Raw genomic sequence first — 27,118 nt, 5'->3', positions numbered from 1 at the left:
AATGCAAAATCTGACACTATCAGTTTGTGCCGCTACATAAAAATAAGGGTAATATTTTTATATTATGATTTTTTTATACTGAATGAAAAATAGGTTAGTATCATTTTGTGCAGGATCCGCGTCTCTGCATCTGAGCACGCACGCGCGGTGTTGATTCATTCATCGAGGAATGCAGAAATTCACCTCGAGTAAGATATCCTAATATGTGACAAAAGAGCTGGACTGCGTATTTAACCTGTAAGTATGATGAAAACGCTGGATTTGAAACATTATTGCTATTGTGCTGGTGTAAACAAAAGCATCAGACGGGCGTCTTTGGTGGTTGCGTCGCGTTTTAAAGCGGAGTGTAAGATAAAAATACTACATAGTTAAAAAATGAAAACATCTCAAGGCCCTTGTGTTTTGTTCGCGTCGTCTTGCCATTTTAAGACGTAAAACGCGTCATGCGCGTATTAACGCCCGCACACCTGCGTCTTTGACGTCGCGTTGAAGATGTCAGCTGATCCTTCTTCAGGTTTCTGCGCTGTATCCGTGTAAAAACACCAGCTGCTGTTACCGCACGCGTCTCGGATGGGTGGAAATTACCGAGGTGGCGTTGAGCGTGCTGTTTAACGCGCGTCTCTGCTTTGTTTTAATTGTGATCTTTACAAATAACGCGTGTCTTTGCGCTCGACGCGGATTATTCTGCAGTCTCTCGGAGGTGATCTAACACTCACGCGCGTCCTGCTTCATAGGGTATGACGTGTTTATTATTTACATCGACAGACTTCCATGACAGATTGTTGTTTTCTCTGCAGCGCCTCATAGGCCAGAGATGCTTTCGATAAACGAACACACAGCAGGCCTTCAGTGCTGTCAGTGAATAGAAGACTTGGAGGCCTTGATGTATAATGTTACACTGGAAGTGATGAAGTGTGATTTCATTGGAGTTTTGTATTAGATATTGATTGATTCATTATAGTTATACTAAAAGAGGAAGTTTACAAAATTTAGATTAAAATGTAATGCATTAGTGGAAATATATATTTTTAGGTCTTTTACAGGTCACCATTTTCTCACAGCTCTTAGTTTGTATAAAATGGTCCTGTGCTTTGACTTTTATGAAAATGCAATGTAGTCTATCAGTATGGCCTTAAAAAGCTTTGTGACTGATAGTTACAAGAGGAGAAGCAAAATGCAGTGTTAAATTATTTTAGTATTTTATACAGTCAAACGAAGGCAAATAAAAGTAGCTAACAGGTCGAAACACAGCACAGAGAATCCTGTACGTCCCGGATAAAACTCTCCAATACAAATCCAGATCACTGCAAGACCTGAAATGTGTGAGTGAGAGAAAGGAGACGCTCGTCATCTGATGTGTTGGGCTCCAGGAACAGGTTTGAGAAACACTGTATACAGATGGAGATGAGAAATGTAACCAGTGTTGCCAGCTGCTTTCAATTGAAAAGTTGGTAGCTAAATGTCACTAGATGACATCACGATGGCGAATTCACTGATCTATATAGAGATGAATCTAGATCAGTGGGCATGAGGTTTGTCCAAGAAGTTGCTATATTTGTCCCTAAACTTTTGAAAAAATGGCTCAGAAGGGGTGGGGAAAATCGCTAAATCTAGCCGAACACTGAATGTAACCATGTTCTTTAGCAGGGGTCTCAGCCCTGCTCCTGGAGAGCTACTGTCCTGCAGACTTCAGCTTCAACCCCAATCAAACACACTTCAAGGGGTAACTCCAATTACAGACAGGTGTGCTGGATCTGAACTCTGCAGCAGCTCTTCAGGAGCAGGGTTGGAGATCCCTGTCCTATCCGTCTTTTCCCTAACGAGCCTACGGTGCTTTAACTTAAAGGAGGCACTTCTGGTTTGGAGAGGTTCCACCCAAAAAGACTGCAACAAATCGTTTCAGATCAAAAGATTGTGCTACAAATAATTCTGGTCCGCCATTTTGACTGAATTACAGGAGAATAACGTTACGTGTATATTAATGTGACGTGATACAACAACGATATCTAAAGAATAGCTCACTTCAGCCTGCCGCATTATTTTCCTCCTGATTATTTTTATTGTTCTTTTGTATTCCGCTTTAAGTAAATGGAAAAAAAGACAACATATAGGCTACTGTGCATTTATGGTGTGCTCTCCCGATTTAATTTACAATATAAACCATGGATAATGCACTAAGGATCTTTCATTTTTTCTCCCCATGGATAGGAGGAGGATATTTAGGAGTTATTCATGGTGTGCTGAAAGTGATTTGTTAATGCTTTTACACTTTTAATGTCCCCTCATTGTACCAGGTCAACTCAAAAGTTCAAACCCCCCTGGGTCCCTTGACAAAAACCCAACAGGATTTTTCCATTGGTTTTTGGATTATTGTGAAAAATGAGCTCAGCGACCAATGAAAGTTGTTGATTCGTGGGCTGTGTTTTGTTCAAGATAATCAGCATTTATGAATTTTGAAATCTCAATACAACCAGAAACCAAAAGTTAGACGTAGATTATAAATGAACTACGCCACATTCACATCACAAATCACCACCATTACGCTTCCGGCAACTCTTCCAGTCTGGATTAAAAAAAAAAAAAAAAATTAAAAGAATACGAGCTTGACTCCTGTTGCACGTTCATACAGACAGTATTCGAGACGCTACTGTACGCTGCTGTGTGAACGGGACATTTCGAGACTCACATCTGTAAGTAAATGCGGTTGTCAAAACTGACAGTGTGAACGTGGCCTTACATTACATCTTATAAAAAGTGGCATAGTTGGTGCCCTTTAAGGACAATGGAAGCAGAAGTGCTCAAATGCAACTCGTTCACAGATTTTAGCCTACGAACATACCTCATCCCTGCAGCACTCTATATGTTATATTGAATAACTGTGATATGAATTCATCAGCACTGCGCTGAATTCCAGTTGGTGATTTCAGGTTAATCATGTACACTCCGGCAGCCGATGCGGGAGTGACGGTGGTGGAGAAGGATGCGGCTCTGAGCAGCGCATACTCACCTGTGGACTACATGAGCATCACCAGCTTCCCCAGACTACCAGAAGATGAAGTTTCAGCCGACAGCACATTCAAATCACGCAGAGATGATGATAACTTCCTCAGTGAGCAGGACACAGGTAATGCATTTGATCATAGCACTGTCTGACGTGGTCTCCACGCAGTGGCTGAAGCTCTGTCCTGTCTCTGTGTGCAGACCCTGATCTGTTCCTGAAGTCGGCCCGACTGCAGCGGCTGCCCTCCTCTGCCTCGGACCTGGCCAGTCGGGATGTCTCTCCACTGAGAGAGACCAGCAGAGACCCGCTGGCACAGGACTGCGCCTGCACACGTGACGGGCTGACCGTCATCATCACCGCCTGCCTGACCTTCGCCACAGGGGTCACCGTGGCCCTCATAATGCAGATCTACTTCGGAGACCCACAGGTGCTGTGAAGTACTACCAGCATTTTGGTTGGTTTTCAGTGCGCGATATACCTCAAATTTGCTTTGCTCATTGAAGAAGTGTCCATTTTTTGTCTAGCATTCTTTGGCTAGTGTTACAGTAGCCTTTCTGCACACGCTATCAAGCACGAAAAGACAAAAAGAGAGCTTAATTCGCTGTCTGTGAAGCAGCTCTCTGTGAACACAGGCATCCAACACATGCATGCACACAGAAAGCTGCTTCAGAGAGTGCGCTAGTACAGCACTGAGCTCTCTTTTGTGGACAAAAACACAAAAAAATTTTCAAAATGCCTACGCCCGGTGAGTGACGTTGTAAAATTTTGAGAATCTCTTCGGAGGGTGCGCAAGTACAGCAACAATGGGAGAAAATCCACTTCATGTGCATTAGATTTCAAAGAGACAGCGCTGCTTTAAAGTGAAACCTGCTGCAGTCTGTCATTGTTGTAAATCAAAGAAAAAAAGAGAAATCACTTCTGAAGCTTGAATAAAGATGAATCTATATTAATCAATTTATAGTTTATTAGTGCTGTCAAACGATTAATCGCATCCAAAATAAAAGTTTGTTTACATAATATATGCGTGTGTGCGCAGTGTATACTTACAGTACAGTATTAATATATAAACATATCTTTTTCTTAAATATTCATGCACATGTTTTTATTTATATATACATAAATGTCTTTCAGTTATACTGTAATGTTGAATGGCTATAATTAATGGCTGAAATTGAGGGAAAATGCATTTAAAGGGGACATCGGATGCAAAATTCGCTTTTACATGGTGTTTGCATATAAATTTGTCTTAGCAGTGTGTACACAACCAACCTACAATGATAAATATCCATTCATTACTTTTTTTTTTTATCCCTCAAAAACCTAATCGGTCTCAATTATCAAGCCTTTTTGATTTTTTTTAACAATATGACATCGTATTGCTCAAGCCCCGCCCACGGACTTGCTAAAAACTTAAAACTCAAGGATGGATCGGGACCCACTGTCCGTGATCCAGCTGTACCTTCAGAAGAAGTAATCCTCACACTTTATTTATTTTGATTATTTGCAAATCGCCTTTCCTCTTCCACAGAAGAGAGGGGCGGGGTGAGCAGACCTCATTAGCATTTAAAGAGACATGCACTGAAATGGCTCGCTGTCAACAGAGCTGTTTTTGACGAGGTAAAAAGGGTGTTGTTTTACATGACCATTGAGGACTTTAATCAAAGTATGTTGCAGACATTTCATGAAGACCTTAAAGAATCGTACCAACTTGTGGAAATGTCCCTTTAATAGAGAAATTAGTAGCAGTATTGATATCAATGATACTGACCTTTATTAATTATAGGCTACTTAGTAAAAAGTTTTTTTGTTTCTACATTAATTTGGAGATTCAATGTGAAATTGACATCTTGTCGTGAATAGTTGACACAAAACGTGAATAAGAGGGGTAAAAGTGTCGGAGGGTTTTTTTTTTTTTAGTTTTTTTTTTAATTGTACTTAGTAAAAAGTTTTTTTGTTTCTACATTAATTTGGAGATTCAATGTGAAATTGACAATATAAATATATTTTTTTTTTTTGTTGATTGTTTGAATTATTTTTGGTAGCTATGTTTCCATCATGCTGTTTTTATGTGCAGTTTGAAGTATTGCATCAGAAATGAGTGGTGGAAACAAAATTTCGACAATATTTAGTGACGGTTTATCAGAAAGCAATGATTTTATTCACTTTGACTTGTTGTGCAGTGGATGGTGGATGTGGTTTATTTGGTTTAGTTTTGTATTGTTTTATGTTTGAATAATTGTGATAATTGTGAAGTAAAAAGAAGTTGTGAGTTGTGAATGCAGTATGCAGTATGGTTGTAAACATGCAGGCATCAGCATGTATCACGGCAATTAAGCACAAGAAGAGGCAAAACAAAAATCCTCAAGAAAAGAGAACATCCAGTCAAAGTCGATAAACCAAATATGAAAATAAACATCAAACTTATGATTGAGCAGCAAACAAAATGTTTCTCAAACCAGGATTTGTAGCACAGCAAGAAACCATTTGGAGTTCAAATTGAGTTTCTCTCTCACTCTACTGCTTCCTTAGTTCCTTTATACAGAAATGGTAGCGCTACTACTGCCACCTAATGGTCCGGAGGAACATAGCATGACAAACTAATACAAAATGAATCTTGTGACAGGTGATAACTGTTACAGGACAGAACTTTTCCTTATTTTAGTCTCTTCTGTCCTCAGGTGTATAATCAAGCCGCGGTGGTGACGGATGTGGCCCGCTGCACGTCTCTGGGCTTTGACGTTCTGGGCAAAAAGGGGTCCAGTGTTGATGCTGCTATAGCTGCTTCCCTCTGCCTGGGCATCATCCATCCCCACACCTCGGGCATCGGCGGGTACGAGCTCTAGTTCAGTGTTTCACAGCAGTCTTTGTTTACATTTATGTATTTAGCATATGCTTTTATCCAAAGCCACTTACAAAAAGAGGAACAGGCAATTCATCAATGAGCCAACAATTGTTGGATAATCCCAGTTTTATTAGACAACTAGATTAGGAAGCGAGCTAGAGAAGAGAAGAAATACGGAGTGTGTGTGTGTGTGTGTGTGTGTGTGTGTGTGTGCGCGCATATTGGTTAAAAGTGTCTTCAGCTATTTCTTGAAACATGATGGTCTCTCAGTAATTCAGGTGGAGGTAAGCAGCTTGTTTCACCAGAGAGGAACAGAGAGGGTGAAGGTTCTGGCGAGTGATTTTATGGGCTCATTGAGAAGAAACAACAAGGCATTGCTCGTTCTTATTGTTTTATAAGGTAACCTTTAAAAGGATGGTTCACCCAAAAATGAAAAATTGGTAAATGGAACCAATAAGGTTTGTTCTTGTGCATCAAGCAAGTGCCATTGGTCTTCCACTTACCATGTCTGATGTGATCAATGTTTATATGTGAATAAAAGCCTAAATTAAACCTGTTCAACATATTAAGTGATTGTGTCTCTTCAGAAGACTTGGATTAAAAAGCTTGATTCATATTCATGTCTCAGTGAACAAGAACATTTCGATGTGTCAAAGTTTTGGTTATCTGGACTGAAGATTAAAAATATCTTCATTTGTGTTTTGAAGATGAACGAAAAACTTGTCGGTTTGGAATGACAAGAAGTTGTGTAATTGATGACTGAATTCTCATTTTTGGGTGAAATATCACAATTTATCAATAAACTGAGATTTGATCTGGAAAAGTAATAGAAATAAGCAAAAGTTATGGACATTTTTGTAGGGAATGTATTTATTTTATTTTTTGTACAAAATGTGTAGTGGGAATGTTTTTGTTTTTTTTTTTGTGAATGTTTTTTTTTTATTTTTTGTTCTGTGTGTTTATTTTGTGGTGTACACAAACGGCAAAGGCGTACTGCTCTTCTGTGTCAGAAGCAAACCCGCTTTTAACTTCACTGATTCAACAATTCCGCTATTTTCTCTCCAAATCAGCATAGTGCCATTTGGGCAAGCGTGAGCAATACACAAACACGTTAAAAACGCTTCACTGATCCTTTCTTGCAAACGTTAAAAACGTATCCTTGTTGCGCAGCTGATACAGAAGAGCGTATGCCGTTTGCGTTATGCTGAGGTTTTTTTTGTTTTCTTTGCGTTTAAGTTGTTTTTTTTTTGTTTCATAACGTTACGGTTGAATCACTGATGGCAGATGGAGTATTCTGACGATGCTTTTCATACTTTCCTGGACCTTGACACTGTTATATATATATATATATATATATATATATATTATTTTTAAAAATCAAATTTGTAAAAATTTTATTTTTAGAAAAGTCTATTTATGATGCCCATATTTATAACTTTTATTTTAGGATCTGTTAGAATACATTTACATGATTTAAATAAAAGATTGCTTGATTTTCTTATTATGTACATTGCTGCAGCACCTTGACTGCTGTAAAACATTTCATATTTTTCTTTGTGTGTGTTTGTCTAGAGTAAAACTTGCTCACAGATTAATGTGGAAAGGTATACGATGTCCATTTTTGGTGTAATTATTTAAATAAGTTATATTGAAAGTCTGGCCAGAAATCTCTGAAACCATCCTTTTCTAGTAAATCACTTATAACTGGAACGGTCAGGGATATTCACTGGTGACAAATTCCAGGAACTCCAGGAAGGCACATGTGCAGGGCTAGAGAAATGGATTTTGTGGGTGATGAATGAGAAACAGTGAGTGACTGTATCTCACGCTCTTCTCAGTGGCGGCGTGATGCTCGTCCATGACATCCGCAGGAATGAGAGCCGGGTCATTGACTTCCGTGAGACGGCACCCTCCGGGATTCACCAGGACATGATGCTGGATGTTAATCAAAGGGTAAAGGTTTATTTTCATCTGCTTTCATCTTGTCTGGAATCGCGTCATATGATAATGTTAAAAATCTGAAGCGAATTGATAATGCAAGCACAGTATCTGCAGTGATGTGTGTCTGTCTTTCTGTCTGTTAGTCAGGTCTGTTGGTGGCTGTTCCCGGCATGATCAGTGGACTACATCAAGCTCATCAGCTCTATGGGAGGTACAGTTTGAGATGAGCTGTGCAGTCACACACCGCATACAGATAAAAGTCTGGTTCACACTTCAGCTTATACTGACTAAGAACCTTGTAGAACCTGACAAATTTGTTATAATGTGCAGTGTTGCATAATATCCTCATCCATGTTGATGTTTAATTGGGAAACAGAACCAAGCACTGACAAACCATATCACCTTTATAAAGGGTCAAATCCAGCCATTTCTACAGCGGGTCCAAGTTGATCAAAACTGCTTGGTTTGAAAGTGACTTCTGTGTTTCATACATCACTACACTATTAACAGTAGACAGGGACGTTTTTGCCCATGAAATATCACCAAATGTAACTGTATCTTATAATGTGGGTAAATCCATAGAAATAAAATAATGATTGTCAAGTCGAGCCACATTTATTTATATAGTGCTTTATACAATACAGACTGTTTTAAAGCAGCTTCACAGCAATTAACAAGAAAATAATGATAGAACAGTAATGCACCCATGTGTAATGTTAACTTATAATGGCACAGATGTTTGTGTAAAAGAACACATCTGGAAATGAAACTTCTGCTCGTGGTTTTGTGACTGAGGTCAACTTCCATATTTTAATCAGTTATCATTCTATCATTTTGAGTTGGTATGATGAAAAGTGCGTTCATGTTAATGCATTGGACTAAAACTTACTGACTTTGCTTACAAAGTATATGACAAATGTAATATTTTTTGTGCTTTTTTAATATTTTTTGTTTCTTTAAAGAACATTTTTTTTCAGAACGGATTGGTCATATGCCTCACTGTTCTGAGCATATGCTCATGTTTTTAGATGAATAAACTTGAGTGAACTTTTTTCACACTGAGGTGCATGAGCTAAGATCAGTGAGGCCTACAACGAAATACAAAAGCAGTGCTAATTGAAAGAAAACAAGTTGATAAAAAGTATTTTCATTATATTACAGCATAATGAGAGGTTTACAAGCAGTTTAAAAGGCAGGCCCTTGTTAACAAGGAACAGCAAACTAGATAAAGGCTTTTCAATGCAGCACCAGGGTTAATGATGGCTGATGGAGAAGCGTTTTCTCTCTCCTCTAGAATGGTCTGGAAGGACGTGGTCACTATGGCTGCAGATGTGGCAAGGAATGGATTCAATATGACGCATGAGCTGGGTGAGCTTTTGGAGTAACACACACTGGTGAACTGTGCACTGTAAATGTAATATTTGTTTGTTATTTTTAAGCAGTTTGGTATAACTGGCATGATCTTTCGCAGCTGATGCGCTGTCTGAAGTGAAGGAGCAGAATGTGTCGGATGCATTCAGAGATCTGTTCCTGCTGAACGGTCAGCCTCCACTCGCGGGACTCTTCACTAAACGCCTGGATTTAGCTGCCGTTTTGGACAGGATTGCAGTCAACGGAGTGTCAGAGTTCTACAGTGGGAATCTGACTCAGGAAATGACATCAGTGGTACGTCTCCAGTGTTATTTCAGTATTATTGATATACTATTAGAGTATTTATTCATATTTTTAATTTACTATTTTCAATTTCCATTTTAGTTTGAGTAATAAAAAGTACATTTCAAGTTGGCTTTATGTTATTTTAGTTTGGCAATTTTAGTACTTAAAGTTTTATTAACTTTATAAAAACAGTTTAGAATAGTTTTATTTTTTGAACATCACTGGTCTGACCTGTCAGGTCATTAAAATCTTTCAAACATTGGATTTTTAAACCGTTTTAGCTATTTTCTTTGTTTTACAACTGAGAGTTTAATAACAGATTATTCAACATTTAACTGATCATATCATAATGTTAATATTATGTGTTTTTGTGGCCAGGTTCAAGCTAAAGGAGGTGTGTTGACAGAGGATGACTTCAAAAACTACACCACTGTCATAGAGAAGCCACTGCAGAGCCTTTACCAGGGTAAACACACATCAGCTTTCAACAGAACCTATAGATGATTAAAATACTGCAGTTTAAAAAATACTTGGGGATAGTTTCACAAAAATTTACATTTACATTTTCTCACCCCGGTGTTGTTTCAAACCTTATGTCTTTATTGCTTTGAGGAACATAGGAAGATACTTTGAAGAATGCTGGTAACCAAACATATATATATATATTTTTTATGTAACTGTTGTATAAAATCATTTGCACTCATTTGTGACTGCTGTGATAACTTTACGAGACTAAAGCTCATTCAGGGGCATTCTTCCCCCTGTATCTAGAATTGTATGGGCTGTCCTGGCCATCTTCACTCAAATCTGCATCTTAAGTGGTGTGTGGCGTTATCTTAACATCGGTCGGCGTGTGGCTTTCTTTTAACGCGTGGTGGCATCTGCTTGTTTTCCACCTACCGGCGTTATGAAAACAGCGTTTTAATATTGATATGGCAGTGAAAAGCACACAAATTCTGAACCATTTGGCTTTCAATAAATATGAACTGTTGTTACTCGACTTCTCAGAACAAGTTTGTTATTGATAAGTCGTTGATAAGTGCAGACGTTCCGATTCATTTGTTTTTTATAAAGTACACATTCGTCATGCTTAGGTAACGATGTTTGTTTGGAAACTGACAGAGTAAAAGTTAAAACAGTCCATAAAAATACTAATGTATTAAAGTAACTGACATTTTATGTACTTCAGTACTAAAAGCACAAGGGAATGCTTAAAGGTTTTGTTTTGTTTTGTTTTGTTTAATTTGGTTTGGTTTGGTTTTTTTTTAATAGTTTGTATGTTTTTTTTTGTTTTTTTTTGGTTTTTTTTTTTTTTTTTTTTTTTTTTTGTTTTTTTTTTTTTTTTTTTTTGTTTGGTTTGACTTGGTTTGTGTTGTTTTGTTTTTGTTTTGTTTGGGTTTTGTTTTGTTTTGGATTTGGTGTTTTGTTTGAGTGGTGTATTTTAATTTAAGTGATTTAAGAACGCATTTCTCTGCTGTACAATCACTTTAATGGTCTCTTGTGGCTTATTACTTTAAGGAAACATCATTAGATAAATGTAGACTAGGCTGCTGCTGTTTGTGTTAATGTGACAATTAGGACTTTCCTGTTGCCTGTTTTGGAAAATCGTTTCCTCAAGCCTTTAATGGCTTGGTTTTCCATGAAGTTCAACGCCTCCTGTAGTCTTGAGCACCTCAGCAATGTTTTAATGGACAGGTTCAGCAGTGCTTTGCCTTGCGTGTCTCTGACAGGTTTCCAGGTGTTTGTTCCTCCTCCGCCCCACGCGGGAGCCGCCCTGCTGTCCGCTCTCAACATCCTGGAGGGGTTTAACATCACACACCAGGTGTCCAGGAGCAGCATTTATCACTGGATAGCTGAGGTACTGCAGCGCTGCAAGCAGCATTACTCACTTCACATTTCTATTGATTTATGGCTTTAAATAAAGTGCTATAGTGATGTATTTGTGTCTAATAATCAGATTTATTCTTCTTGCTCTTTGTATCATGTATTTTGTGCTTTCTACAGAGTCTCCTGCCTTTAGTAGATGCCTTTAACTCTGTTCAATAGATTAAGTCAATTTTGACTTTATTGCATATTTTATATTGCTTTTCACAACATGCTTTACCCTGGGTTAACATCTTTAAATCCTGGTTAAAGCCAGTGGAATGATTGTTCAAGGAGTAAATCTGCATTTTAAGGGTAAAATGTAACACTAGACTCTGAATTTCTACAGGCACTGCAACAACTTCTTACAAAGCAACTGCGCAGAAGAAATAATATGTTGCGCATAAGACACACGCAAAAATTAGTTTGGAAAGCCATTTGATTGAATTCTAGTAAATGCAAAATAATTGCAATTTCATATAAATTACAGTGATGTGTGTGGACACTTGTACCAGAAACAAATCGTAAAGCAAGATGATAAACTACATCCAGTTTATTCAAAACATGAATAACCTCAAAAAGAGAGTTCATGAGTACTATCTGCTTCATTTAGTCATATATTATATGTATAGTCATATTATATTGTTATATTACATTTACATTTAGTCATTTAGCAGACGCTTTTATCCAAAGCGAATTACAAATGAGGACAATATTATATTATATTGTTACGTTTTTGTTTTAATTTTTAATTTAGTCATTTAGCAGACGCTTTTATCCAAAATCCGGGAGCCGATCAACAGATTCCCTGGAGTCCCCGCTCTCACTCCCAAGGATTCAAAACACCAAAAACACTCTTTAAAGTGAAAAAGTGAATTTATTAAACAAAAGTAGATAAGGAGCAACATAAGCTTCAGGAGGGGGAAGAGCCAAAACAATATAACATAACAAAACTAACTCATTTTAGAGATACTAACCTAGAATTAAAAAGAAACTAAACAAAAGTACAAAAGCTTCCCTCCCTAATTATCATAACCAGGAGAAAACGAATGATAAAAGAAAGGCACCCACCTCCCTACAATGCTCCAATTAGGTAAGGATCAGGATTTAACAAAAAGAGTCATAACATAGCAAAAGATAGTGGTTTACAACAAAGGTCTCATAACAACCAGTTAACAAACACTATGGACACCATACTACATAGAAACCACATCTGTCTATCAGTCAAGGAAGCCATGAGAGCGGGGAGCCGTAGATCCATGGTTCAGGAGACTTAAATACAGCGCCAATCACTCCAGTCACCAATCAGGGCACCCGTTAGCAGCTCCACCTGTGAGTCATTGCAGTGAGAGTAACAAAAGAGGAAGGAAGAAAAAACACACCAGGGAAAACTAAACCACAAATACACATCTTCCCCATGAACCACACAACCTACTACACTCCCACGTAACAATATTATATTATATTATATTATATTATATTATATTATATTATATTATATTATATTATATTATAAAGAATTTAAAAAAAATGATTTTTAATAGAATTTCTTTGTAAAACAATACTGTAAAAAATGTTTTCTCAGGTAACCTAAAATGTGCATTACATCAAGGGTCAAATCAAATATAAACAGCATGTTAAAGTTAAAAGTTACACACATTTTTGGGTGTGCGCTGTACAGGTCTGGTATAAAGAATGTTTTTGCTCAGGCGGCTGAAATATCCACCCTATGGAGAAAAGTTTTGCTTGGCAAGAAAAAACAATTGAGGGAACATTGGTTGTAACATGTTTTTTTTAACAAACGTAATCCAGCATAAAATCCATTCAGAATGTACAAATATGCAGTTCATGGCACTTCACTGCAATCCTGCAGATTTCAAGTTTTTTCATTCCGCTAAAAGCTAACGCAGTGAAGAAGAAAAAGGCAGAGTTCACCTAAAAAATTAAATTCAAAAGTGCACAAGAGTTTTATACTATTACAGTTTTTATTAGTATTTTTAATTAGTTTTTATATTTTTAATTTTCATTTTCATTGTCATTTTGTTATTTTTATTTTATATGTCCATATGGTTTTAATTAATTTCAGTTATAATTATTTTAGTTCATCAAGTTAAACTAAATGAAAATGAGAAATTGGTGATTAGCTAAAAATGTTAATATAAGTTTTTCAGTTAACATTTGTTTGATTTCAAGTCTTTTTTTTTAACCCTGGTGCACAACAGATGCATTACTGTCAATGTAATCTTGTGTGTTTAATGTCCTCCACATGTAGTCTCTGAAGATCGCTTTGTCTCAAGCCAGTGGACTGGGAGACTCCATGTTCGATTCATCTGTTTCTGAGTTGGTGACGCAGATGCTCAGGTGATTAATGAATCAAAACTGAAATAGACAACATGTTTGTTTCAACAGCAGTGTTTCAACAGAGTGTCTTTCTATACTATCTCTGTAACATTGGCTGGCTCTGGCAGTAAAGACCAGGCTGCTGCGCTCCGGCAGAAGATCGATGATTCTCAGGCGTCAGCGGCAGAGCACTACACGCAATCTTACGAGCTGCAGGAGGGCGCTGTGGCCAGCCAGCTCATGATCATGGGCACAGATGACTTGATCGTGTCTGTTATGAGGTGCGTTACTTTACAGGGCTGTGATGGAGTGTTTGTAAGTAAACCCAATACCAGGGGTGTCCAGTACTGCTCCTGGACGGCCACTGTAATTTGCATAATGAATAAATGAATTAATTCATGTTTCCTCTGTTCCTAGCTCTCTAAACCGGCCGTTTGGAAGCCGCATTGTGACACCTTCTGGGATTCTCCTGAACAGTCAGATTCTGGACTTCTCTTGGCCCAACAAAACCCACAGCGCTGCAGCTTACAATCAGGTACACCTCGACGCCAACGCATGGAAAAAACAGACACATACTCATAAAACCTTGCTTTTGAAATTATTATTTTTAACTTAAATAGTCATTCAGTCCCTCTCTCTTTTGCCATTTGGTTTAAAAGGTGCTCCAAGCTATCTTGATAACTTTTGCCAAAAGCCTTCTCCGAAACCAATTCTGGGAAAAGAGAATTCTGGGAGTTCTAATTGTACAGTTTTTCCCTCTAAATTAGAGGATGACTTTGTGAAATGTCCCATTAGATCTGTTATAGCAGGGGTGTCCAAACCTGTTCCTGCAAGGCCACTGTCCCGCAGACTTTAGCTCCAACCTGGTTGTCATTCACAGTTTTTCAACAGTCGTTTACATTGCACAGTAAAAAAAAAATAATAATAAAATAAATTATATAAATTAAAATGAAAAGTAAATGAATCATTTTGTACAGTGCACTTATTGTGTACATGCATGTTTTTACATTGTACTTGCAGTTGAAGTCAAAAGTTTACATACACCTTGCAGAATCTGCACAATATTAATTATTTTACTAAAATAAGAGGGATTATACAGAATGCATGTTATTGTTTATTTAGTACTGACCTGAATAAAGTGAAAAGTGTAGTGACGTACAGCCAAGTATCGTGACCCATTCTCAGAATTTGTGCTCTGCATTTAACCCATCCAAAGTGAACACACACAGCAGTGAACACACACACACCGTGAACACACACCCGGAGCAGTGGGTATCATTTATGCTGCGTCGCCCGGGGAGCAGTTGGGGATTCGGTGCCTTGCTCAAGGGCACCTCAGTCGTGGTTTTGCCGGCCCGAGACTCGAACCCACAACCTTAGGGTTAGGAGTCAAACTCTCTAACTATTAGACCACGACTTCCCTTAAGATATTTCACATAAAAGATGTTTACATATAGTCCACAAGAGAAAATAATAGTTTAATTTATAAAAATGACACTTTTCAAATGTTTACATACCCTTGATTCATTTTTATGGTGCATGTTGCCAATGTTGTCTTGGCGGGGGCGGGGCGTGGTGGAGGTGGGGCTTAGGTAGACGATATTATCGGATATAGCAATATTTTTAAAGGCGATTATCGATAAGATATTTTTGACATATCACCCAGCACACTGGGCATATATAACACTGATACTTTTCACTAAAATATAATTTATTTATTGAAATCCGGAAGGCGTAAAAGTAATATCTTTTCTAAAATAAAATGCACATAGCAGTCATAGCAGATAACATTTTTATCAAGGTAAAATCTACATGTATTTTATATAGTGTAAAACATGATCAAGATTAGATTCATTAAATGAAATTTTCGCACGTTAAAAAATCAATATGACCTCACGTTGTGTCAATCACATTGACACACTGCCTCTAAAACTTCATCCGTCATAAAAAAATTCGGAGAGGTGTTTTGACAGTTCAGAGCCACCGTACAAGCGAACGCCAAAACCCAGAATGACGATTGTCAAGTTCATCCACTTCGTCTCGCAGCACAAAGCACTGTATATAGATCCTTCCACACTAAGTTCAGAGAAATTAGTGGTCTTCTTTTAAATATGTGGCTCTAGTATCGCTAGCAAAGCATCAAACTGAGCCACTGACATCCTGAATAAACTCTGAATGGCTCGTGATACTCTCTCCTTAATATGCAGATACTCTGTCAGGATTGTAACCAATATTTCCTTTCTTGTGCTCTTTTTGACAACAAAATCATCTCACTCAGACTCCGTAGTACTGTTTTGCATTGACACATCGGGCAAGATTCTGTGTGTGGCCTTTTTAGGATGACGAATCGCATATGAAGATTTCAGACTCAGTGTCAGATCGTGTCAGGATTGTAACATGTTGTGGCATCATAAATGTGGCGCCAAGAGGGGCTCCTGCCGATCGCGGTGCGGCCGTCCATCGGTCTGTGTGGCACATATGTGGCGCTGGGCTCCTCTAACGGCGAGCGGGCGCTGAGCGGCATCACACAGGTCAGCGCTCATTACTGTGCTGTGTGGATGTTCACCAGCACATTTCATTCTGTATATCAGTGTTTATTAACTCATACTCTGATGGGTTTTTGCAGGTTTTGATCAATGTTTTGTCAGCACGTAATAACATGAGTGACAGCGTGTCCTATGGCAGACTGCATCCTCTCATCCAGAACAACACGCTGCTGGTGGACTGTAAGTTCTCCATCATTTACTGGAGCTTCCTCTGGGGTTCATTTAAAAGTTTTCTCTAATATAGTGTAGAGTGTACACTGTCATTTTTATTTTAATAATGCCCAAATGTGTATTGACTTTTTTTAATGTATCTGAAAGAGGTCTCTTCTGCTCACCAAGGCTGCATTTATTTGGAAATAAATACAGTAAAAACAGTAATATTGTGAAATATTATTACAATTTAAAGTAAATGTTTTCTATGTGAATGTATTAATTATATATAATTTTCAGCATCATTACTCCAGTCTTCAGTGTCACATGATCTTCAGAAATCAGTCTAATATGATGATTTGCTGCTCAAGAAACATTTCTTCTTATTATTATTATTAGTGTTGAACACGTCGTTTTCTACAAAGTCCCTCCTTCTGACAACAGCAGTCTTCTCTGATTGGCCAACTGATCCAGTGCATTGTGATTGGCCGAACACTGCAAGCACTCGTCGGAAATGTAATGCCCCTTTCCCTAATCGCGAGCTTCATCTTTCAAAATAAATGTAAAGACAGTTAATAATATCCTTAGTTTTAACATCAATTCAATCCTGAAAGAGGAACAGAGTCACGTGACAGACACAGTGATGAAGCTCGTATGTCAGTTAATAATATGTTTGATGTGTTGTTGTTGTTTTTTTTTGTTTTTGTATGTGTGTTTTTGACTTTTGATGTGTGATTGTTGTGTGATTTTGACTGTAGATGTGTGATTGTTCTGTGATTTTGACTGTAGATGTGTGATTTTGACAACAGGCGTGTGATTTTGACTGAAGATGTGTGATTGTGTGAGTTGACTGTAGATATGTGTGATTTTGCCAACAGGCGTGTGATTTTGACTGAAGATGTGTGATTTTGACTGTAGATGTAGATGTGTGATTTTGTATGTGGGTGTGTTTTTTTGTGTAGATGTGTGATTTTTGACTGAAGATGTGTGATTTTGACTGCAGGTGTGTGATTTTGACTGTAGATGTGTGATTTTGACTGAAGGTGTGTGATTTTGACTGTAGATGTGTGATTTTGACTACAGGCGTGTGATTTTGACTGAAGATGTGTGATTTTGACTGTAGATGTGTGATTTTGACTGAAGATGTGTGATTTTGACTGTAGATGTAGATGTGTGATTTTGACTGTAGATGTGTGATTTTGACTGAAGATGTGTGATTTTGACTGTAGATGTAGATGTGTGATTTTGACTACAGGCGCATGATTTTGACTAAAGGCGTGTGATTTTGACTGTAGATGTAGATGTGTGATTTTGACTGAAGATGTGTGATTTTGACTACAGGCGTGTGATTTTGACTGTAGATGTGTGATTTTGACTGAAGATGTGTGATTTTGACTACAGGCGCATGATTTTGACTAAAGGCGTGTGATTTTGACTGTAGATGTAGATGTGTGATTTTGACTGAAGATGTGTGATTTTGACTACAGGCGTGTGATTTTGACTGTAGATGTGTGATTTTGACTGTAGATGTGTGATTTTGACTGAAGATGTGTGATTTTGACTGTAGATGTAGATGTGTGATTTTGACTGTAGATGTGTGATTTTGACTACAGGCGTGTGATTTTGACTGTAGATGTGTGATTTTGACTGCAGGTGTGTGATTTTGACTGTAGATGTGTGATTTTGACTGAAGGTGTGTGATTTTGACTGTAGATGTGTGATTTTGACTACAGGGGTGTGATTTTGACTGAAGATGTGTGATTTTTGACTGTAGATGTGTGATTTTGACTGAAGGTGTGTGATTTTGACTGTAGATGTGTGATTTCTGATTTTGACTGTAAGATGTGTGATGTTTTGATTTGACTGGCAGATGTGTGATTTTGACTGTACATGTAGATGTGTGATTTTGACTACAGGCGTGTGATTTTGACTAGATGTGTGATTTTTGACTGTAGATGTAGATGTGTGGATTTTTGACTGAAGATGTGTGATTTTGACTACAGGCGTGTGATTTTGACTGTAGATGTGTGATTTTGACTGTAGATGTGTGATTTTGACTGAAGATGTGTGATTTTGACTGCAGGTGTGTAATTTTGACTACAGGCGTGTGATTTTGACTGTAGATGTGTGATTTTGACTACAGGCATGCGATTTTGACTGTAGATGTGTGATTTTGACTGCAGGCATGTGATTTTGACAACAGGTGTGTGATTTTGACTGTAGATGTGTGATTTTGACTGTGAGGATGTGTGATTTTGACTACAGGTGTGTGGTTGATTTTGACTGACAGAAATGTGTGATTTTGACTGAGAGGTGTGATTCTTGTGATTTTGACTGTAGAGGTGTGATTTTGACTGTAGATGTGTGATTTTGACTGTAGATGTGTGATTTTGACTGTAGATGTGTGATTTTGACTGTAGATGTGTGATTTTGACTCCACTCAGTGGTGTGATTTTGACTGTAGATGTGTGATTTTGACTGAAGATGTGTGATTTTGACTGCAGGTGTGTGATTTTGACTGTAGATGTGTGATTTTGACTGAAGATGTGTGATTTTGACTGGCAGATGTGTGATTTTGACTGAAGATGTGTTTTTTGACTGAAGATGTGTGATTTTGACTGTAAGATGTGTGATTTTGACGCATGAACAAGATGTGTGATTTTGGACTGAAGATGTAGTTGTGCCAATTTAGACTGTGAATGTGGTGATTTTGACTGTATGGATGTGTGATTTTTGTATGTGATTTTGTTGTAGATGCTGTGATTTTTTGACTGTAGATGTTGTTGATTTTGACTGAAGATGTGTGATTCCGCACTGACTGTTGATTTTTGACTGGTGTGATGTGTGATTTTGACTGTAGATGCTGTGATTTTGACTAAGATGTGTGATTTTGTGATCTTAGCCTGCGATGTGTGATTTTGACTGCAGAGTTGTGTTTGATTTTGACTGTAGACTTTTCGCCTAAACATGTGTGATTCACTGACTGTAGATGTGTTGATTTTGACTGCTCTATTGATGTGTGTAATTTTGACTGTAGATGTGTGATTTTGACTGAGAGATGTGTGATTTTGACTACCAGATGTGTGTGATTTTGACTGAAGATGTGTGATTTTGTGATGTTGACTGTAGGGTGTTGATTTTGACTCAAAGATGTGTGATTTTTGACTGAAGATGTTTGTTATTTTGACTGCAGATGTGTGATTTTGACTGACAGATGTGTGATTTTTTGACTGTGATTTTGACTGTAGATGTGTGATTTTTTGACTGACTGGATGTGTGATTTTGACTGTAGATTAGTGATTTGTTGTGTGATTTTGACTGTATATGTGTGATTTGTGATTTTGCCTGATAAGATGTGTGATTTTGACTGTAGATGTAGATGTGTGATTTTGACTGAAGATGTGTGATTTTGACTGTACAGATGTGTGATTTTGACTGATGATGTGTGATTTTGACTGTAAGATGTGTGATTTTGACTGACAGATGTGTGATTTGAATGTGATGTAGATTGTGATTTTTGACTGCAGGCGTGTGATTTTGACTGTAGATGTGTGATTTTGACAACAGGCGTGTGATTTTGACTGAAGATGTGTGATTTTGACTGTAGATGTGTGATTTTGACTGAAATAAATATGTGATTTTGACTGAAATGTGATTTTGACTTTAGATGTGTGATTTTGACTGTAGATGTGTGATTTTGAATGTGATGTAGCGTGTGTGATTTTGACTGTAGCCATATCGCCCAGCATTGATTTTGACTGTAGATGTGTGATTTTGACTGTAGATGTGTGATTTTGACTGTAGATGTGTGATTTTGACTACAGGGGTGTGATTTTGACTGTAGATGTGTGATTTTGACTACAGGGGTGTGATTTTGACTGAAGATGTGTGATTTTGACTACAGGCGTGTGATTTTGACTGTAGATGTGTGATTTTGACTGTAGATGTGTGGATTTTGACTACAGGCGTGTGATTTTGACTGTAGATGTGTGATTTTGACTGCAGGCATGTTGTTTTTTTGACTGTTGTTTTGTTTTTTTTGTTGATGGCGTGTGATTTTGACTGCAGGGCGTGTGATGTGTGATTTGACTACAGGTGTGTGATTTTGACTGTAACTATGTGTGATTTTGACTACAGTAGATGTGTGATTTTTGACTGTAGATGTGTGATTTTGACTGCTACCCTGCATGTGTGATTTTGACTGTAGATGGTGTGTGATTTTGACCGTAGATGTGTGATTTTGACTGAAGATGTGTGATTTTGACTGTAGATGTAGATGTGTGATTTTGACTAGATGTGTGATTGTGATTTTGACTGTAGATGTGTGATTTTGACTAAAGGCGTGTGATTTTTGACTGTAGATGTGTGACTTTGTGTTTTTGACTGTGTGATTTTGACTGCAGATGTGTGATTTTGACTGCAGATGTGTGATTTTGACTGCATGTGTGATTTTGACTACAGATGTGTGATTTTGACTGTAGATGTGTGATTTTAACTAGCTGTAGATGTGTGATTTTGACTGAAGATGTGTGATTTTGACTGTAGATGTGTGATTTTGACTGAAGATGTGTGATTTTGACTGTTTGAGATGTGTAGATTTTGTGAGATGTGTGATTTTGACTGCATGCGTGTGATTTTGACTGAAGGTGTGTGATTTTGACTGTAGATGTGTGATTTTGACTACAGGCGTGTGATTTTGACTGAAGATGTGTGATTTTGACTGTAGATGTGTGATTTTGACTGATTTTATCTGCAGAGGTGTGTGATTTTGACTGTAGATGTGTGATTTTGACTGAAGTTGTGTGATTTTGACTGTAGATGTGTGTGATTGTTCTGTGATTTTGACTGTAGATGTGTGATTTTGACTACAGGCGTGATGTGTGATTGTGACCTGTATTTGATGTGTGATTTTGACTGTAGATGTGTGATTTTGTGAAGTTGTGTGATTTTGACTGTAGATGTGTGATTTTGACTGCAGGCGTGTGATTTTGACTACAGGTGTGTGATTTTGACTGTAGATGTGTGATTTTGACTGAAGATGTGTGATTTTGACTGTAGATGTGTGATTTTGACTGAAGATGTGTGATTTTGACTGATGTAGATGTGTGATTTTGACTACAGATGTGTGATTTTGACTGACTGAAGAGGTGTGTGATTTTGACTAAAGATGTGTGATTTTGATTTTGACTACAGGGGTGTGATTTTGACTGAAGATGTGTGATTTTGACTGTAGATGTGTGATTTTGATTGTAGATGTGTGATTTTGACTGAAGATGTGTGATTTTGACTACAGGCGTGTGGTTTTGACTGCAGGCGTGTGATTTTGACTGCAGATGTGTGATTTTGACTGAAGATGTGTGATTTTGACTAAAGATGTGTGATTTTGACCGTAGATGTAGATGTGTGATTTTGACTGAAGATGTGTGATTTTGACTGTAGATGTAGATGTGTGATTCTGACTGAAGATGTGTGATTTTGACTGTAGATGTAGATGTGTAATTTTGACTGAAGATGTGTGATTTTGACTGCAGGCATGTGATTTTGACTACAGGTGTGTGATTTTGACTGTAGATGTGTGATTTTGACTACAGGGGTGTGATTTCGACTGTAGATGTGTGATTTTGACTGAAGATGTGTGATTGTTATGTGATTTTATCTGCAGATGTGTGATTTTGACTGTAGATGTGTGATTTTGACTGAAGATGTGTGATTTTGACGGTAGATGTGTGATTGTTGTGTGATTTTGTCTGTAGATGTGTGATTTTGACTGAAGATGTGTGATTGTTGTGTGATTTTGACTGTAGATGTGTGATTGTTCTGTGATTTTGACTGTAGATGTGTGATTTTGACAACAGGTGTGTGATTTTGACTGAAGATGTGTGATTTTGACTACAGGTGTGTGATTTTGGTTGCAAAATTCCGGAAATTTTCAAGACTGGAAACTTTTCATGGGAATTAACGGGAATTTATGGGAATTAATTGGAATAATTGCTAAATTGCAGGAACTGGGGACTTAAATGTTGTTGAGAAAAAATCTTGCAGCAATTTCAGTTGAATTTCTACCTACACACTGCTCAATCACATGCACACAGCACACTGCTTACTGCAGGGCTATTGAGGCCACACAACATAAACAGATCATTTCTTAAATCCTGACCTGCACACAAAAAATCTAAATGTCCATCTTGATAAGTATTCATGTAAATTATATGAATATTACAACAAATTGTTTAAAAGTTCCTTGTGCTGTGTGTAATATACTGTGCAACTAAATTAGGTTATACCATTGTAAAAACAAATATACTGACTGAACAAACCATAGACTGGAACAAACATTTAGGTGATATAATAATAAACAAAAGTCTAAAAATGACCCTCCCCCACACACACTCCCCTCTAGTCACCTAAGAGGGGGAATCCCCTCCATTTTCTCTGAAACCACACTTGCTGCATTTGAGCACAAAGACTACATATAAGTTTTGATATTCTAAGTGTATTTGATCTGTGGGATTCAAGTTTAACTAGTAAGTACCAAAAAGTGTTTATACAGTAGCTAGCTAGCCAGTACAATCAAGATATGACAAATCTAAGAGAGTTAGCACTATTTCATTGACAATTTATGATGTATAAACTAGCTCAAGCTGTGATGCTCTTTCTGCTAGCCAGTTTTCTGTTATCATACAGGAGTACAGTACTGGTCAAAAGTTTGGAAACATTACTGTTTTAAAGGGGTCATGTGAGCGATTTAAATGTTTCCTTTCTCTTTATAGTGTTACAAGCTCTTAGTGCATAAAGAAGATCTCAAACCCAAAGAGATATTCTTTATAAAAGTTAAGAGTCAAACACGCCTACATAAAACGTCTCGTTCTAACATGTCCCCACATGTCTACGTCACGATGTGGGAAGATTTGCATAACGCCGCCCAAATGTTCACGCAAAGAAAGAAGGAGTAACTTTGATTCTCTCTGTTGCCGCCACCATGTTGTGGAGACACTGTTTTGTTGTGAAAGCGAAACTACTTTGTTTGGCCTTCCAAAAGAGGACACGACTAGAAATCAGTGGTTAAGTTGTATTTCAACACTGTTCCAGAACAGTTCAACCCAAATATTCAGATGTGTGCAGTGCATTTAACAGAGGATGAGGACTGTGTCCTGTGAGAGTAGCCTACAGTGTCTGTTTCTATAAAGTGAGGCAGTTACAACTTTGCAAGAACAGTCTGGCTCTTCTGACTCACAGCCTGTAAGTACGTTTTCATATTTAAAGAATTTGCCACAGACTATTCAAACATGAGTTTTGAGCAGTGTAGAGTAGCGCTTGTTGCTTGTCGTTCCTCCGATCACAAATGCAGACATGGTTTTATGTTTATGCAGCGCAATATGCAACGCAACGCATAAAAAGACAGTATAAGTCATTAAAATCAGTAATTATGTCCCAGTAAATATAATCAGTAAAATGTAAATCATTAAATATGGATGTAAATAATCAGTAAATATTGATGCTACAAATGCCTAGTTTGTAATGGATTTTATTGGTTTTGTCTGGTCGCGCCGGGAGACATCATCACAGTATGTTGAGGGGCGTAACATTTCTGTCACAGGCTTGAGGTATTCGGCCAATCACAATGCACTGGATAGCTGGCCAATCAGAGCACACCTCACTTTTCAGAACGATGAGCCTTGTGAAAATCGACGCGTTTCAGAAGGCAGAGCATAGAGGAGAAACAATAATGTACAGTATGTGAAAAATAATGTGTTTATTGAACCTTAAACCACATAAACACATTTCATTACACCAAATACACAAAATAATGTTCTTTTTACCCCTTTAATGTTTTAAACATTGCATATCTTTTGCTCATCAAGCCTTTATTTATTTGTTCAAAAATACAGAACAAAACAGTAATATTGCACAGTATTACTGGTATTACAATTTAAAATAATGGTTTTCTGTTTTAATATACTTTCAGATATAAAGTTTTTCTGTGTTTATTTTTGAATTTTATTGATATTTACTCCAGTCTTCAGTGTCACATGATCCTTCAGAAATCATTCTAATATGCTGATTTATAATAAATTTTAGTTGGGTGGTTTATTTATTTTTATATTACCTGTGATTCTTTTTTCAGGATTCATTGATGAATAAAGAGTAAAAAAAAACAACAACAATTGTTTAAAATAGAAATCCTTTTTTAACAATACACTACCAATGAAAATTTTGGGGTCAGTATCTTTTCTCTTTTTTTTAAATAAATCAATACTTTTATTTCACAAGGATGTGTTAAATTAATAGAAAAATAATAGTAAAGACTTATATTGTTAGAAAAAAAAATTATATTTCGAATAAACAAAAATTTCATTTTTTTAAATTAAATATTAGTTTGCATGTGAGCCTATGATCAAATGAAATGTTTCCGCCCCTTTGCAACCCTACAGATGTGTGATTTTTGACTGTAGATGTGTGATTTTGAGGGTGGAGTTCCACTTTAATTCTCTTGTTCTCTGTCCAGCTAAATTTCTTGAGGCAGACGTGAAGTCTCTGATGCAGAAGGGTCATGATGTGCGTAAGGTGGACATCATCTCACTGGTAGAAGGGACCCGGAGGACCAATGACCTGATCATCGGTGTGAAGGACCCGCGCAGCACTGACGCCTCGGCACTGTCCATGTCCATGCCCTAGACTCACACACACTCGCTGTGCTTCTGTACTGTTTGTGCACTAAATGGGGATGTTATGAGGTTAACAAGTTCTGAGGATAGAGTTGATAACCAAAATAGATGGGCAGTGTCTGTCAGATGGAAATGAGCCGGTCCCTGCTACCCCACCACAAAAACAGCAACACACACACACACACAGACACACACACACACACACACACACAATGACAAATTGTAAAAGACAGTTAAGGTTTTTATTTTATTTTTTTTACCTCAAAGGGTAAATAAAAAGTAATTTCACACATGACTAGACAAGTTAAAGGAATAGTTCACCCAAAAATAAACCTTTTCAGAAAAGATAAAACCCCCCTCAGCTCATTCAAGAGGTAGATGAGTTTGTAGAAATGTAGCATTGCATCACTTGCTCATCAGTGGATGCTCTGCAGTGAATGGGTGCCGTCAGAATGAGAGTCCAAACAGCTGATAAAAACATCACAGTAATACACCAGTTTTTTGATGGATGATGTTTTGTAATGCTAAATTTCTCCAAATCTGTTCTGATGAAGAAACAAACATTTTCTACTTCTTGGATGATCTGAGGGTGAGCATGTTTTCAAGAAACTGCTCCAACACATACAGTATGTGTCAAAACATTTGGACATACCTACTCTTTATTTATTATTGACATTTTCCACATTGTGGAATTATAGTAAAGCAATTAAAACTGTGAAATAACACAAAAGAAAGTGTGCAAAATATATAGTGACCAGAAAAAGTCAAACAAATCAACATATTTAGCTTATTCAGTCGCCAGCCTTCATCTAGAGTTCAGCAGAGCACACTTCTCTCAAAAAATCCTCATGTGCAGCATCAAAATAAACCGTATTGAAGGTGTTTCATGTGCGCTGCTTTTCCGTCCCTCATCAGATCATAAAGAACAAATTCAGTCAAGCATGTCCAAATATTTTAACTTTTACTGTATATTTTAGTGTTTTTATTATAGTTCCGCCGGGGTTGTGTAGGATTATGCCTCATGCGAATTAGAGGCAGATAAAGGCAAATGAAAGGATTCTTTCATATCTTGCAAGGTCTCTTGAAGTCCTCATGAAGAAGGGTCTTCACAAATGTGAGTAAATGTTACTTGAAGTGAACGTTATGTGAAGAAATGCTCCCGTTACGAATGAATGATTGTACACATTATATATTGATTAATGAGGGTTGGGTGGTAACTATATGCTCTTATTTTATTAGCCGATCAAAACCTCCTGGAGTCATTAAGGAGATGGTCTGAAATGAATGAAGCTGAGAAAATGCCAGTTGCAAAATAGTAATATGCTTTCAGATGCAGTCTAATATATGCCATGATTATTTCCTTTTACAGTTTTATTTTGAATTGTGGATGTCAGTTTGTTGATGTAGGCCTATATAATTGTAATGCATTATCTCTTGGGTGTGGAAGCAGTAAAATAAGTTTCAGTTTGCGCACATATGTGTGAGAGTTGATCTGTTGATTATTTAAAAGTGAAGTGAGCTTCCTGTTCATGGGCACATTTGGTATTTTCTGCCACACTTGAATGTTATTGCACTGTAACAGCACTACTGTTGTGTTTCGTAGCTTTACAATGACCGTGATCGCGATGGAGAATAAATATGTATATGTAGTGTGTGGTTTCTGTGCATTGTTTCCAAACTCATTGATTTCAGCATGCAGCACTGCTTGAGGTGTACTCAGTGTTTGTAATGCATGTGCTTAAAGAGCTGGAAGGATTAAAGATATTTCACATGAGTGAAAGTTTAGAATAAAGTTGAATAAAACGATTTATAATAAGTGTCAAACGCTCAAACGTAAGCATAATAATTATGATAATAATAATAAAACGTCACAGTCTCACGAAAGTTGAATAAATTGGAAAAACTACAATAAACATAACCCCCAATATATGCATTGCATTACAAATTCAGAAAAAAAGGATTAAGCATACAGTAAAACTATTAATAACTAACTTGAAAACGTTTCTTTGCATTAAGAAATTTTAAAAGAATGAAACTAAAGTGAAGAATCAATATATTTATATATAAACGACCAAATAAAATTCCCAAATCAATATGAAGCTGTTGTCATATT

General features: G+C 37.3%; 1 protein-coding gene across 1 annotated transcript; it reads left to right on the top strand.

Moving 5' to 3' along the window:
• Positions 1 to 451: 451 nt before the first annotated feature.
• LOC109079666 (glutathione hydrolase 7) lies at positions 452 to 26,654 on the top strand. Its single transcript, XM_042751339.1, has 16 exons — positions 452 to 735; positions 2,928 to 3,124; positions 3,202 to 3,428; positions 5,680 to 5,831; positions 7,682 to 7,796; positions 7,928 to 7,995; positions 9,079 to 9,152; positions 9,256 to 9,449; positions 9,819 to 9,906; positions 11,171 to 11,298; positions 13,576 to 13,664; positions 13,772 to 13,924; positions 14,061 to 14,254; positions 16,071 to 16,174; positions 16,270 to 16,369; positions 24,846 to 26,654. The coding sequence occupies exons 2-16, from the start codon at positions 2,935 to 2,937 to the stop codon at positions 25,013 to 25,015; spliced, it is 2,046 nt and encodes a 681-aa protein (XP_042607273.1). The 5' UTR covers positions 452 to 735; positions 2,928 to 2,934; the 3' UTR covers positions 25,016 to 26,654.
• The last annotated feature ends 464 nt before the right edge of the window (positions 26,655 to 27,118 follow it).

This window comes from Cyprinus carpio, chromosome B23 (genome assembly GCF_018340385.1).
Source record: "Cyprinus carpio isolate SPL01 chromosome B23, ASM1834038v1, whole genome shotgun sequence".
Taxonomy (NCBI): domain Eukaryota; kingdom Metazoa; phylum Chordata; class Actinopteri; order Cypriniformes; family Cyprinidae; genus Cyprinus; species Cyprinus carpio.
The sequence above is the reverse complement of the archived record's forward strand: the minus strand, read 5'-3'. Positions and strand labels throughout refer to the sequence as shown.

What these genes read in the sequence shown, in the direction of transcription:
- LOC109079666 (XM_042751339.1), top strand. Translation starts at nt 2,935, where the DNA reads ATGTACACTCCGGCAGCCGATGCGGGAGTGACGGTGGTGGAGAAGGAT. An exon ending in TCTACTTCGGAGACCCACAG is followed by an intron (nt 3,429 to 5,679) that starts GTGCTGTGAAGT and finishes TTCTGTCCTCAG; the next exon opens with GTGTATAATCAAGCCGCGGT. An exon ending in CACACCTCGGGCATCGGCGG is followed by an intron (nt 5,832 to 7,681) that starts GTACGAGCTCTA and finishes CGCTCTTCTCAG; the next exon opens with TGGCGGCGTGATGCTCGTCC.